The sequence below is a fragment of the Phacochoerus africanus genome, chromosome 10 (assembly GCF_016906955.1).
Source record: "Phacochoerus africanus isolate WHEZ1 chromosome 10, ROS_Pafr_v1, whole genome shotgun sequence".
Classification (NCBI taxonomy): Eukaryota; Metazoa; Chordata; class Mammalia; order Artiodactyla; family Suidae; genus Phacochoerus; species Phacochoerus africanus.
In genome coordinates, this window is record NC_062553.1 from 6,131,705 (window position 1) to 6,146,316 (window position 14,612).

The window sequence follows — 14,612 nt, forward strand, 5'->3', positions numbered from 1 at the left end:
TATTTGGGGGAGGAATGAATGAGATGTTACTCCAGAGAGTGTGAATTCTGGTATTATTTGGGGGGGGGTCTAAGCAACCCTAAATAAACAGTTAGAAAATGTGACCAAAATAATGGGTCTGAATCAGCTACTATTGCTGTTTAACAAACCATGCCAGGAGTTCCTGTTGTAGCTCAGTGGTAACGAACCCATCTAGTGTCCATGAGGATGTAGGTATGATCCCTGGTCTCACTCAGTGGGTTAAGGGTCTGGCATTGCCGTGAGCTGTGGTGTAGGTCACAGATGAGGCTTGGATCTGGCATTGCTGTGGCTGTTGTGTAGACCGGCAGCTGTAGCTCTGATTCAACTTCTACCCTGGGAACTTCCATATGCTGTGGGTGTGGCCCTAAAAAGACCAAAAAAAAAAAAAGTGCCAAAACTTGGTAGTTTAAAGCAGCACGAATTTCTTATTTCTTGCAATTCTGTGAATTGGTTGAATGATTCTTCTGCTGTCTTCTCCTGGACTCACACATCCTGCTACATTCGTCTTGAGGGTCACTGGATCTGGGCTTGGCTGGGACAATGGAGGCAGCTGACCTCTCCGTTTATGTGATCCTTCATCCTTAAGGAGGCTAGACCAGGCTTCTACACATGATTATGTTAGCACTCTAAAAGGGCTAGTGCTTGTCAAGTTTCTGCTTGTGTCACATTTTCTGATGTCTCAGTGGCCAAAGAAATTTGCTCATGGCCAAGTCCCCACTCAATGCTGTAGGGAATTTCACAAAAGCATGCATAACAGGAAGTATGATTCATCAAAACTGTTAATGCCACAATCCACCACAGGACAACAGGTGTCAGATTGTTACACTGGAAGGGGTCAATATACAGGTATGGTCCATACAGATAAGGATGCTCATCCGAGTCATCATTCTGGAGACAAGGGAGTGGGACCAAATTTCTGAGGCAGTGATAGAAGCACTAAGCTTGGCTGGGCTTGAAGCTGGAAGCACGTGGTTTGAATCAAATGAAGTGAATCCAATAATATTTACTTCACAGGTTATATATCCAGTCTCATAAACGATAATGTAAAAGAACTTTGCAAACTTGGAAAGAAATTAGTACTGTTGGGCAGAAAACCCAGGTCAGCACCACAGACAGCTCCAAGACTACAGCAGAGCTGCAGAAACTAGATAACCTAAACATGGATCCATGCTTCCTTAACCAGGAGGCACCTGTGCTCTAGAGAAACAACATGCTGAGTGTCTAAATAATTGGATTTGCTTCATATATTCTCATTTGCCTTGGGCTCGTTCCTGTCATGACCTGTATGAATTGAGTTCAGGTTTAGTCATGAGGAAAAGAAAACAAAAATAAGAGTAACTTACACAAGATGGAAGTTTTGACTCTCACAAGCAAAGATTGTTGCTAAACAGTTCAGGGCTGTTCAAGCAGCTCTGATCTGTGAAGTCCAGACCCAGGGTTCTTACTGCTCACTGCCCTGTATCCTTAGGGCGTGACCTTCAACGTCATGATCAAGGGTGGATGGCCAGTGCTTCTGTCACTACATCTATACTCTTTCAATTGCTCCTGCCTCCAATAAATTCAATTCTTCTGGTGCCTGCTGTGTACCAGAACTGTACTAAAGGGCGTTACATATGTCAAATTAAAAGTCAAGCATTAGAATTATGAGAAAAGGAAGGGAGAAGCTCCTTAAAACATCTGTGAGGAGGAGCAGCCAAGATGTATAATCTGAGTAACAGCCAGTCTGGGTTTGGTATGGTGTTCGAATCATGTGAAATAAATCTAGTATTATTTACTTCAAGATGAGAGATGAACATAAAGCCTTTCTAATATTTTCTTCTCAGATTCCAGTGAATCATCTTGTGCACTGCTTACATCTCACTGGGAAGACAACTGCTCTAGGCTACCTGTATTGGTTTCCTGTTGTCATTGCAACAAATGACTGCAAACTTAGTGTCTTAAAATAACACAAATTTATTATAATTCTGAAGGTTAGAAATTGTAAAATCAAATGTAAGGGGGGCCACATTCCTTTTGAGTCTGTGGGGGACAATCAGGTTCTTTTCCTTTTCCAGCTTCTGCACTTCTTGGCTCAGGACTCCTTCCTCCTGCAAGACCAACAGTGTAGCATCTTTCAACCAATCTCCCTCTCCCCCACTCCCTGCTTCTACCACCACATCTTCTCTGGCTCTGACCCTCCTGCCTCTCTCTCATAAAGACTATTGTGATTGGATTGGCTGAGTAATTCACATGAATTTCCCCATCTTAAATACTGAGTTCATCACACCAGCAAAGTCTCTCTTGCCATGCAAGGTAACATATTTACAGGTTCTGGGGATGATGCCCTGGTTATCTTGGGGGGCTATTTTTTCTGCCTACCCATTCATTCATTTATTAATTCAACTGGATTTATTAATCCAGTATTTATTATACACCTGCTATGTGCCAGATACTATGTTAGCTGGTTACAGTGTAGAGTCAAACAGACATGGCCCCATCTCTCCTGGAGCGGTGCTTCATTCTTCTGGATGAGCACCAGGTGATAATGCCCAAAGTTATTATATATGGACATATGTAATAACATGAGAAGAAGGTTTCATATGTTTAAAACAAACACATGTACTCACTCACTTTCATAATCACTTCAGTACAAGCACCCTTGTGACTATAAATGTTTAGGATATAATGCCCAACTTGTGACCTCTTCTTGTATGAGTGGACCCTCATTATAAGGAAAACATCCCTAATGCTCGGTGCAAACACTTCTACTTCAGTCTCACTAGACAATGAAAAGCAGGGAGATTGCTTTTTTCTTTCCTTTCTCTCTTTCTCTCTTTCTCTCTTTCCTTCCTTTCTTCCTTCCTTCCTTCCTTCCTTCCTTCCTTCCTTCCTTCCTTCCTTCCTTGCCACCCCTGTGGCATATAGAAGTTCCCAGGCTGGGAGTTCAATAGGAACTGAAGATGTTAGCCTACCCCAAAGCCACAGCAATGTGGGATCTGAGCCACATCTGTGATCTACGCTGCAGCTTGTGGCAACACCTGATCCAACCCACTCAGCAAGGCCAGGGATCAAATCTGCATCCTCATGGATACTGTGTTGGGTTATTAACCCACTGAGCCACAGTGGGAACTCTGCAGGGAGATTTTTGTTCCCTTAAATTCGATGCTTCTAGATACTTAATCTCTAAATCTCCCTAATCTCCAAAGGGCCCGTGAGTGGATCTAGCCAGTGCTGTAAGAGCAGGCAATCTCTGTTGTGGGAAGACAAGCCTGGTCAGTTACTGACTGCCTCACCTTCCTTGCTTGCTGGTGATTGGCTGGTGGACTGACCAATGAATACCTGGCTAGAGTTTTTGCTGTTTTTGCTTGGCAGACTTCCAGTGCTGCTGTATTTATAAAGTTTCCCAAACTGTAGGGCCAGCAGGAGTTGAGAATTCTAGGTTCACTTGCCACCTTGTTCTAAGAGGTCCAGTGCCTTGAGTGCTCTTTCTTGTCTTTGTTCCAGAGATAGAAGCTGGATCATGAGTGACTCCAGCTGTACTGAGAAGGTATCTTTTCCAGGACTTTCATCACCATCTGGCCCTGTGTATGGGGCCAGATATTATTTTTTTTCTTGAGCCACTTAAATAGGAACTTGTCTTCTTTTGTCCTTTTTACATACACTTCCCACAAGGGAGGAGAACTGGTTTTCTCAGACTGGGGAGATAGAGAACATGACGTTCACTGGCTCAGATTTTCTTTCTTTAAAAATTAAAAAAACATTTTTTAAGGCTGCACCTTTGGCATATAGAAGTTTCCAGGCTAAGGGTCAAATCAGAGCTGCAGCTGCCAGCCTATGCCACAGCCACAGCAACACCGTATCCGAGCTGCATCTGTGACCTATGCTGCAGCTTGTGGGAATGCCAGATCCTTAACTCATCGAGGCCAGGGATAGAATTCACATCCTCACTGATACTAGTCAAGTTCTTAACCCGCTGAGCCACAGCAGGAACTCCCAGTTCAGCTTTTCTGATTAGGTTAAATGTATGGGTTTAAAGCTGTGATTATTGTCAAAGAAACATTGTACCAGATAGAGTTAATCAGGCAAGGAAAACATTATTCAAGACCATTGATCTAGTAGTTAAGACTATTAAATAGGGGAGAGAAATTGAGCTCAACTTGAATAAAATGGGGGTAGCCAACTCTAAAGTGGAGGTATTCTCACTAACCTGGCTTAGAAAGATTCTTGCTAAAACTGGGGTCAACAGGCCAAAGACAAGGTCTGTTTAAGAGCACTCAGAATAGACTGACTACAGTTGGGTCAAGAAGGGAAACTTTATCAGTGTCACTGTGTCCTCTGCCTCAGGAACTGACTTAGCACACGACCTACACCACCTCTGTCTATGTGTTCAATGCCCTGCCTCCTATGAATGAGTATGTGGGAGGACGAATTGAGAGTGTGTGGTCGGTAGGGGTTGGTAAGAAGCCTGTAGTGCTTGGTGCGCACGTTTAGCTCAATAGCTCAGTCTTAGGAAATGTGCCTTAGATGTTTGCTCCAGTACAGCCTCAGTTGGTAACAGATGATAATTTGATCGCCGTTCCAGAGTGGCTGTACCTGTTTTTCATTCCTACCAATGATGCAGGGGAGTTCCACCTGCTCTGCAAACTTGCCAGTTCTCGGTAGTGTTCATTCTTTCACTTTTTTTTTCTGTTATTTGGATTGAGTAATTTCTATCGGTCTATCCATAAGTTCACTGTTTCTTTCTTTTGTCAGCTGTATTCTGCTAGTAATGCTCTATAGTTAATTTTAAATTTCAGTTATTGCATTTTTTTCAGTTCTAAATTTTTAATTTCTGGAAATTGGTTTATTTGCTGAGAACTATCTTTTTATTCATTTCTAGAATGTTTTCTCTCCCTTCACAGAACATGTCTATAACAGTTATTTTAAAGGAGCTACATAAAATCTGGGTCATTTGTGAGTTGACATCTGTTGATTGTTATTTCCCTTGAGTGCTGTCAAGGTTTTCCTGGCTCCTCGCATGTCAAGTAATTTTGAATTATATCTTGGACATTTTGAATATTATACTATGAGGCTCTGTGTCCTAGTAAAGCTTTCTGGATAATTTTCTTAAACTAGTCAATCAACCTGGTTATGTTCAGACTGCAAGTCCAGACCCACAGTCTGTGGACAGTGTTTTTAATTTCAGTTTAGTTTTCAAAGTCTTTGTGTGCTATTTGCTCCACCCATGACTAGTCTGGACCCACATGGTGGTCTATCTTGTACTGCAGTTCTCAGCTTTTTTTTCTCTATTGTTCCACTCAGTTTCCTGATGTGGAGGTCAGGGGTGAGGCCATACTGAGATTCAGAGTATCCCTGTCTTCAGCTGGCTCCTCATTGTAATTTCCCCTATAATAACCAGTTTCCAGTTGCCACTTCTGATATTTTGGCTAGAAATGTAAGGATTTAGCTTCCCCAGTGTGAGCTTCACTACTGGACTTGTATTTGGGGCAAAACATAGCAGAAAAAACAGAAAGAAAATACAATGGGTATTTCCCCACGATCTTCTGTCCACAGAGACTCATTCTGCCAGTTCCTCTTACCAGAGAGAATAGTTTTTCTTTGATTTTTTTTTTTGTGTTTATGTAGCCACTACTACTGCCCCCATCAAAGCTTCATGGCTGAGACTTATATTGGCACACACACACACACACACACACACACACACACACACACACACACACACAAAGGGAGGGATTTTTACTTTTTTAAAGTCCACTGCATTCTTTTCCCCTTGTCGTCACCACTCCTGTGCCTCTGGCCAGATAGAGAGGGTTTCTCTTCGAGCTTTTTCTGTTGACATTTATCGGGCTATGACCACATGACCAGTCGCAGAATGTACACTGTAGTTATCACGAGTATTTCCTCACTTTGTTATGAGCATGATTGTGTTTCTATTGATCTAAGCATCTTTGTTTTCTGTCTCCTCTTATATCCTTACCATGGAACACCAAATGCATCAGCTTTGTAACATAGTATTTAGGTAGTGTTGGCTTCGCATCATAGCATTTAAGTTATGGGGTCAAGGAGCAGAGTAAACATCACTCAGATTTTACCTCCTCTCCTGGGAAAGGGGCTAGTGAGTTATTGGCAGTACGCAGGATCGTTGTATCAGGTTAGGTAGCATTATGACCGTGTTATTGTCTCTTTGGGGTTTGAGTGCAATTTAAAGAGATGCATATGGGTGTCAGGTTGATAAGGGGTGGATTTGCAATGCTTGATTTTGTGAGTGAATTTGCCTGGATCATGGGGTGCCCAGCTTGCTGGTTAAACATTAAGTCTGGGTGTATCTGCGAGGGTACTGGTAGATTGAGTAAAGCCTCCTGCCCTCCCCAGTGGGGGTGGGAGTCCCAAGAGAGCTGAAAGGCAGAGGAAGGGAGGTTTGCTCCTGGCCTGACTGCTGGGCTGGGACACGGACCTCCTGTCCTTGGCCTGGAGCCCACCCATGCCATCAGTGCTCCTGTTCTCAGGCCTTCAGACCTGCAGTAGAACTCACACCACTGGTCCTCCTGGTTCTCAAGCCTTTGGCTTTCTTGGGTCTCCAGCCTGCAGATGGAAGGTTGTATGATTTCTCAGCTTCCATAGTTGTGTGAATCAATTTCTCATGATAAATCATATATATATATTATTTATATATAAAGTGTACATATTTCTATACATACATATAGATAGATAGATATATGTATGGATATGTCGGGAGACATGTTTCTACAATCTTTTCTTAGCCTTTTTGCTTCTATTTTCTATGCTGAAAAGTCCATCTTCTCCTACTTTACTTTATCCCATCTTCCTGCTTGGAAAACAGTCACAGTGCTGGTGAAAGACTTAAGCTTAAGCACAAAGACCTAAAGGCATAAATTATTCATGGGGTCAGCTGAATGAGGACGGAATGCGTCGGTCTAGGCACCCAGGACCTGCGCCGATTGGCACGCCCTTTGCACAAGCATGATATGTCCTCTAAAGAATAAGAGGAAGATGAGCCTCATGGCCCCAAGGGGTTTATGAGGGGTCGTTAGCAGGAGATGCATTAGCAGGGAGAACTGAGGTGCAAACCTAGGCACACCAGGGTTGCTGCAGATAGGCACGCTGTCTGCAGAAGCACAACAATGACTCTCTAGATGCTCTGCATAGACAGCTGATGCCAAGCTTCCTCAATGCTAAAGGTCAGAATAAAAGCTTAACCAGCTATCAGCTATGTGGCTTTTAAAATGATAAAAAACTACATTCTGCACCTACAGCCCCCTCCTCACTGGACGTCATCCTCAAGAGCACAATAAAAGCAGTGTGGTTTCTTGAGGCAGTGCTCTTGGTTCCTGAGACCTTGCGTCCCCTGGTTCCCACCTTTACTTAAGATAAATGTCTCTGTGTCTTGTTTTATGTTAACTTTCTCTTAAGTTTCACAGCATCCGTTCTTCAGCCCTCACCTGCTGAGCTGGTCTCGGCGTGGATATATATGTATATATGATTTCATATGTATGTGAAATTTTTCTGTTCCCCTGGAGAAACCTGGTACTTTATCTTTCAGATAAATCTCCTCTAGGATTGGCAAACATAAAGCATATGTGATACTCTCACTCCTACATCCGTGCCAGACATCACTAATCAATCACAACATTCTTTCTCTTGGCTTCAGACTCATTTTGGTTTTTTTTGGCTATGCCTCTGGCATGCAGAAATTCCCAGGCCAGGGATGGAACATGAGCTACAGCAGTGACAACACTGACTCTTTAACTGCTAGACCACCAGGGAACTCCCAGAATCATTCTTAACATCCTTTTGTTTATTCGTTTTTTGTTACATGGAGTTCAGTTTGTGGGCTCTGCCTCAGCTCCTGGGAAGGTGCTCCTTACATCTGCCTCTCTGGGTCTTCCACATGCGGATCCCTTTTCTACACCCGCTGAGCACTGCTGATCTTCACGCAGAGGTGAAGATGTTTCCTGGGCTCCATGGGGGGGGACAGCCTGGGAAAGACTGTGCCTGGAGGGAGGCGGGTATCTGCTGGTATCAGCTTCTCCTGAGCCTGCAACCCACAAGGCAGAGCCAAAGATTGGAAATAGACATTTATTAGGAGCTGTGAAAACCTGCACCCAGGACCAAAGCCGAGGGTCCTTGGAGGCTTCAGGATCCAGGTTGAGGGCAGCTCAAGACTGCTTCTGGGGGAGCTGGGGCTGGGAACCTCAGTCTGGATTTCTAGTCCATTGACTCCTCTCTCAGACCAGTCCTTTGAGAAAGCATTCAAGGAGTTCCTGTTGTGGCTCAGTGGGTTAAGGACCCGACAGTGGCCACGAGGACACAGGTTCGATCCCAGGCCTTGCTCAGTGGGTTAAGGATCCAGTGTTGCTGCAAGCTGTGTGTAGGTCGCAGTTTCGGCTTGGATATGGCGCTGCTGTGGCTGTGGTGTAGGCCAACAGATGCAGTTTTGATTCAACCCCAGCCCAGGAACTTTCATATGCTGCAGGTGCAGCTATAAAAAGAAAAATAATAATAATAACAAAATTTTAAAAAGAAGAAAAAAAAAAAGAAAGCATTCAAATGCTTTCTCCCCAATTTCACTTTGAAACCACGGCTGAGTCATGAAGGAGGCAGGCCACGGTGTCTGTAGAATGCTGGGTCCCCTGAACCATCTAGTGATCCTCTCCAGCTTCCAGAAGAGCTGGGGGGATTCTGCAGTGAATTAACCCCAGATGGCTGCCACGTTAGATTAACAAAGGTCTACGTTTCAATACTTAATAACGTTAAACTTGCAGGGGAATCTTTGGTTTCCTAAAATGACAAGATCATCCATTCAGACAATCCTGTTTTGGATACAGTTCTCCAGCGTGGAAGAGGAGTCCGCTTCAGGCCTTCCATTCCTTTTATCATCAGTTACAGTGGAGTCAATTTTCTCCTCTGGCGGGTAGGCCTTGTTCCTTTTGGCAAAGGCCTGGCTGATTTCTGCATGGGTTCTGTTTTGGGTCTCGGGCAGGACAAAATAAAAATAGACGGCACCTGCAAAGCAGACTGCAGCAAAGACGAGGAAACTGTAGGTGTCCAGACTTTTCTGTGGGGAGGCAGAGACCAAAACCATCAGAAAGACAATCACTACACTGGCTGTGAAACCATCTCTGGGGAGATTTTTAAAAAAATTAGTTTCCCAGGACTTCCCATTGTGGCACAGCATAAATGAATCTGACTAGTATCCATGAGGATGCAGGTTCGATCCCTGGCCTTGCTCAGTGGGTTGGGGATCCAGCGTTGCCGTGAGCTGCGGTGTAGGTCACAGACGCGGCTCGGATCCCGCGTTGCTGTGGCTCTGGCGAAGGCCGGTGGCTACAGCTCTGATTCGACCCCTAGCCTGGGAACCTCCATATGCCGTGGGAGCGGCCCAAAGAAATAGCAAAAAGACCAAAAAAAAAAAAAAAAAGTCTTCATGAAATGATCCTATATGAGGTACAGATAAATCAGCTTCAAGCCTTGGTGAAGAGGAGGAAACATCAGTCTTATTTATTTTGAAAAGTAGGTGTATAAAAACGAATCACCTTAAAAGCAAAATTCACTACTTGCTGAGTATTATCCAAAGTTCCTATTTCATACCATTAATCACATTCTCCCTTGCCCACAAGATACACATGAGAAAAGTGTGATGCCAAAAGGGAAGTGAAATTCCCCAGTGCCGAAGAAAAATATGGAGCACAGACTGAGCCAAGATGACACCATTTTTTTCTAATATGCAAAAGATGTAGGTCACTGATTGCGGCTCTGATGCAGCTTCATACACATAAGAGAGACTAGAAAAGAGAATAACGTTGAATACAATCACTCTATTTTATGCATCCTAATTATAGCACCGCGTGCCTAGACTAGAATGCCTCTGCTGACTGCACCTGACCTTGAGCTTCTCTGTGATTCTGTCACCTCTGTACCTCCTGTCCTGTCCAATGCCTGGATCATAGTAGTTACTCAATAAACATCTGTCAAGTAAAAGACTTTATAGGTTCCAGCTGTCAAGGCTGTGCCTTTTTCATTCAACAAACAATTACTGATTCAAAGATAAGGAGACACTCTTTTTTTTTTTTGGTCTTTTTACCTTTTTCTTGAGCCGCTCCCACGGCATATGGAGGTTCCCAGGCTAGGGGTCTAATTGGAGCTGTAGCCACCGGCCTACGCCAGAGCCACAGCAACTCAGGATCTGAGCCGCCTGCATCTATGACCCACACCACAGCTCCCGGCAACGCCGGATCCTTAACCCACTGAGCAAGGGCAGGGACCGAACCCGCAACCTCATGGTTCCTAGTCGGATTTGTTAACCACTGCGCCACAACGGGAACTCCAAGGAGACACTGTTTTTGAATGCTACCTCCCAAGAAACAATATCTTGATTTTAGTCAATCTCATGCTATTATTTGATTTGGCAAAGAACATCTGTACATGTACACTGAGCCACGACGGGAACTCCAGTTTGTTTTTTCTAAGAAAGGCATTCATACAGGGGTCAAATCATAAAGAAAACCAAGAGAAGGATTAGCACAAAAGTCCCTGCTAGGGATCAGGAAGAGGTGCCTGGGGCATTGATTGCAATGGCTTGAGATGGCTAAGTACACTAATTTTTCCCCACTGCTTTTATATATAATGCATCCTATAATTGTAATAGCAAAATTATTCTCTTTGTAAATATAATGCATTTCATACTCTTTTGCATATGATGTGTTATACATATGGAAAATATATTTACGTATATAAATATTTATTTATATATAAGTGTAAAACATTAAATTTAATAAATGCAATAATTTTAATATATTTATATTTAATATTTATTTTTTTGGCTATGCCCATGGCATGCAGAAGTTCCCAGGCCAGGGATCAAACCCCCGCCACAGCAGTGACAATGCCGGATCCTTAACCTGCTAGGCCAGTAGGGAACTCCTATAAATATCTGCTTAATAGTATAAATGAAAGACCCTAAACCCAAAGAGTAATTCATTCAGGGTGAACAAGAATCCTAAGGAGCTTTATGAATAGAAAGCTCTGAAGTTGGCGTCAAATATAAGTACTTTAGTTAAAAGAAAAAAAAATCTTCCGGGACACAGGGATCAGCTCCCAGGTGGTTCGGCTGAGGCCCCGTCTGGGAGTGAAGGCAGGACCCTGGGGTCCTGAGGGTCTCCTGGGAGCCTCAGAGGGAACAGAAGTAGTAGAGATGGAGTTCCCGTCGTGGCTCAGCTGAAATGAACCTGACTGGTATCCATGAGGTTGCGGGTTCAACACCTGGCCTTGCTCCGTGGATTAAGGATCCGGCCTTGCCAAGAGCTGTGGTGTAGGTTGCAGATGCGGCTTGGATCCCGCATTGCTGTGGCTGTGGTGTAGGCCAGTAGCTATAGCCCTGATTCGACCGCCAGCCTGGGAACCTCCATAGGCCGCAGATGCAGCCCTAAGAAGCAGCAGCAGATATGCCATCCGATGCAGGTGTCTGGCCCGCTCATCCAGTAAACTTCCTTCTCCAATTTAGTAACTGCTCTAAGCCACAGTTCCGGCCTTTTTCCAAAACCATCCCCTTTGTGCTCCTAGAAGGATCACGCACATGCTCCACAGTCTCTCACGCAGAGAACAAATTTTCTTTTGAGAGTCTACTGTGCCACCAAGTTCTGCTACAAAGATGAGCAAGTTTTGGCAAAGTGCCACTTTTAGGAGAAAGTCTTTGACGTGAAAGAGAAATCTCAGCTTTCTTCGGCTCCCGTTTATCAGAATTAGGCGGAAACACAGCCGCTCTTTGAGCTGCCAGCTTCCCTGGACAGAGGAAGCAGACCTGAAGTACTGTGCCCGGGAGGAAGCTGAAGCTGTGAGTTCTGACAGATCAGTCCTGGGTTCCCGCGCGTGCCAGCCTTAGGGGGGAGGGTGGGGGGGGGAGGGGCACGGGGACTGCCTAGAAGTCACAAAAAGCCACAGGCTCTGGAGGTAACAAAGTTACATCACGAAAAGCCACACGCTCCAGGGGTAACAAAGTTACAGCCTGCTGTAATTCTGGGTTTGATTTAGAAGTAGCCATTCAATCAGGTTATCAACCGCAGAAAGCGTTCTGAGTTGGAATGAATGATGCCTGCCGTAGCGGCCACGTTCCCCAGAAGAACTGGCAGAAGTTCTCCTGCTGACTTTACTCAGGACCCGCCGTCGCCTCCTTACCTTTCATACTAGGTCCAAGCAGGTCCACGATCTGATCTCTCCCGTGCAAGTCACTGTCTGCGAGTCAGCTGAGTCAGTGACATCCCAGCTCTCGTCCCCTCCGGATAGGAGCACGTGTCACCCTCTCTGGCTCCCAAGAACTCACTACAGTATCTGGCATAGATGCCTTTCTTTTTTCTTTTGCCTTTTTAGGGCCACACTTATGCAAGTTCCCAGGCTAGGGGTCGAATCCGTGTTTCAGCTCCCTGCCTAGCCACAGCCACAGTGGGTCCAAGATGCATCTGTGATCTAATGGCAACACCAGATCCTTAACCCACTGAGCAAGGCCAGGGATTGAACCCACATCCTCATGGATACTAGTTGGGTTCTTAACTTGCTGAGCCACAACAGAAACTCCCAAAGTCACCTTTGACTACTTTCTCCCTCTCTGTCTTTGCTACAGACTTCACCCTAAAACTTTTTTTTAGAAGATACGCAACTTTTTATCAAGGAGGCATCCGCATGCAGTAACTTGCCACATCTTAGGTGTAGAGTAACTTACAGGTCTTAAGTGAAGAGTTCAGTGGAGTTGGAGAAAAGCATACCCTGTGTAACAAACACCCCTATTAAGGTGTGGAATATTTCCACCACTCCAGAAAGTTCTTTGTACCATTTTTCTAGTCAACACTCCCCACTCTGCCCCCAACACACACAGAATTAACCACCCTTCTGGTTTCTGTCACCTTAGCATCCATTTTTCCAGCCCCTGTCCTATATCTAGCTCCCACCAGGCAGCTAAGGAGGCCTTTTAAAAGCACAAAGCGGATCAAGTCTTAAAATCATGCAGTGGCTTCCCGGAGTCCCTCTGATAAAACCCCAAGTTCCTATCATGGCTTCAATGCCCGGAGGGATGGGGTCTCAGCTCGCTGTCCTCTGGTCCGATGATCTGCAGTTCTCTCAGTCCTTGGATGCCTGCTCTGCACCTGCTCAGGGCTTTTGCCAGCATCTTCTGTCTCCCTGCCAGGCCTCGCCTCCACCCCCACCCCATGCAGGTACTTCCTCCGTCTCAGCTTAGAAGGTCCCTGTACTGGTCTGCCATTCACCTCCTCACCCGAAAAACAAACCACACCCGTCCCACGAGAGTCGTGTCTGTTCTTCCTGAGATGTGAGAGGTTGTGTCTTTTGTTCACTGTCCTGTCTCCTGGGCCCAGCACGATGCTGGCATCACCAGAGACGGAGCAGGTGAAAGAGGCGCTCTTCCTCGGAGGATCACCCGGCCTGTCCAGAGAGGCGAGCCAGGGCGGTTTTGCTTGCTTTTAGAGCCACCACCCCAGATCTGCATCAGCCTGCCCTCTCCCTTTGCATAGGCATTGGGGATGTGACCCAAACGTTTTCACGTTGAGAAGACTCATCTTCTCCCTTCTAGATTTTGTTGAATTCCAAAGGAGTTTTATGACTCCAGTGGAATCAAGCGGGCATACATTTGCACGCAGACAGGGGTGTGAGTGCACGTAGCTTATCTGGGAGGTGATCCTGGGAGCACTGGTGGGGGAGTGATTGAGGTGGGGTTATGGTGACCAACTGTCCCAGGCTGCCCTGGACCAAGGGGTTTTCTGGGATGTGAGACTTCCAGGGCAAGTCCTAGGCAAACTGGGATGACTGATCTCCCGGATAGGAACAGTGTGGTGGTAGAAGCATATTCTTCCCAAAAGATACGTGGAGGTCCCCCGGGGCACCTGGGAATCTGGCATCATCTGGAAAGAGTCTTTGCAGATAGAGTCAAGTTAAGATGAGGCCATTAAATCTACTCACAGGTCTCCTTTTGAAAAGAGACCTGGAATCACACCCAGGAGGAAGGCCATAGCATGATGGAAGAAGAAAATGGGAGTTCCCGTCGTGGCGCAGTGGTTAACGAATCCGACTAGGGACCATGAGGTTGCGGGTTCGGTCCCTGCCCTTGCTCAGTGGGTTAACAATCTGGCGTTGCTGTGAGCTGTGGTGTAGGTTGCAGACGCGGCTCGGATCCCGCGTTGCTGTGGCTCTGGAATAGGCTAGTGGCTACAGCTCCGATTAGACCCCTAGCCTGGGAACCTCCATATGCCGCAGGAGCGGCCCTAGAAAAGGCAAAAAAAAAAAAAAAAAAAAAGAAGCAAATGGAGTGATAGAGCCGCCAGCCAGGGAACCACCCAGAACCAAGAGAAGGCCATGGAACAAATCCTTCCTCACAGCCTTCAGAAGGGACCAGCATGCTGACCTTGACTTTGTACTCCTAGCCCCCAGAACTGTGAGAGGATGTGCTTCTATTGTTCTAAGCTGCTAGGTTTGTGGGGCTGTGTTATGGTAACTCTAGGAAACCAAGACTGAAGGAGATGCGTCCAACTGGAGCTCGGGCTTCTTCCTCTGGGAGAGGGGACACTGCAGAGTTGCCCCCACACATGTGA

General features: G+C 45.6%; 1 protein-coding gene across 1 annotated transcript in view; it reads right to left on the reverse strand.

Annotated features, from left to right (window-relative positions):
* Window positions 1–8,584: 8,584 nt before the first annotated feature.
* SLC2A9 (solute carrier family 2 member 9) overlaps window positions 8,585–14,612 on the reverse strand; it is a 155,350-nt gene continuing 149,322 nt past the window's right edge. Inside the window, exon 12 of the mRNA XM_047799519.1 lies at window positions 8,585–9,076. Coding sequence (XP_047655475.1) covers window positions 8,822–9,076 — 255 coding nt within the window. The 3' untranslated portion in view covers window positions 8,585–8,821. The remainder of the gene's footprint in view (window positions 9,077–14,612) is intronic.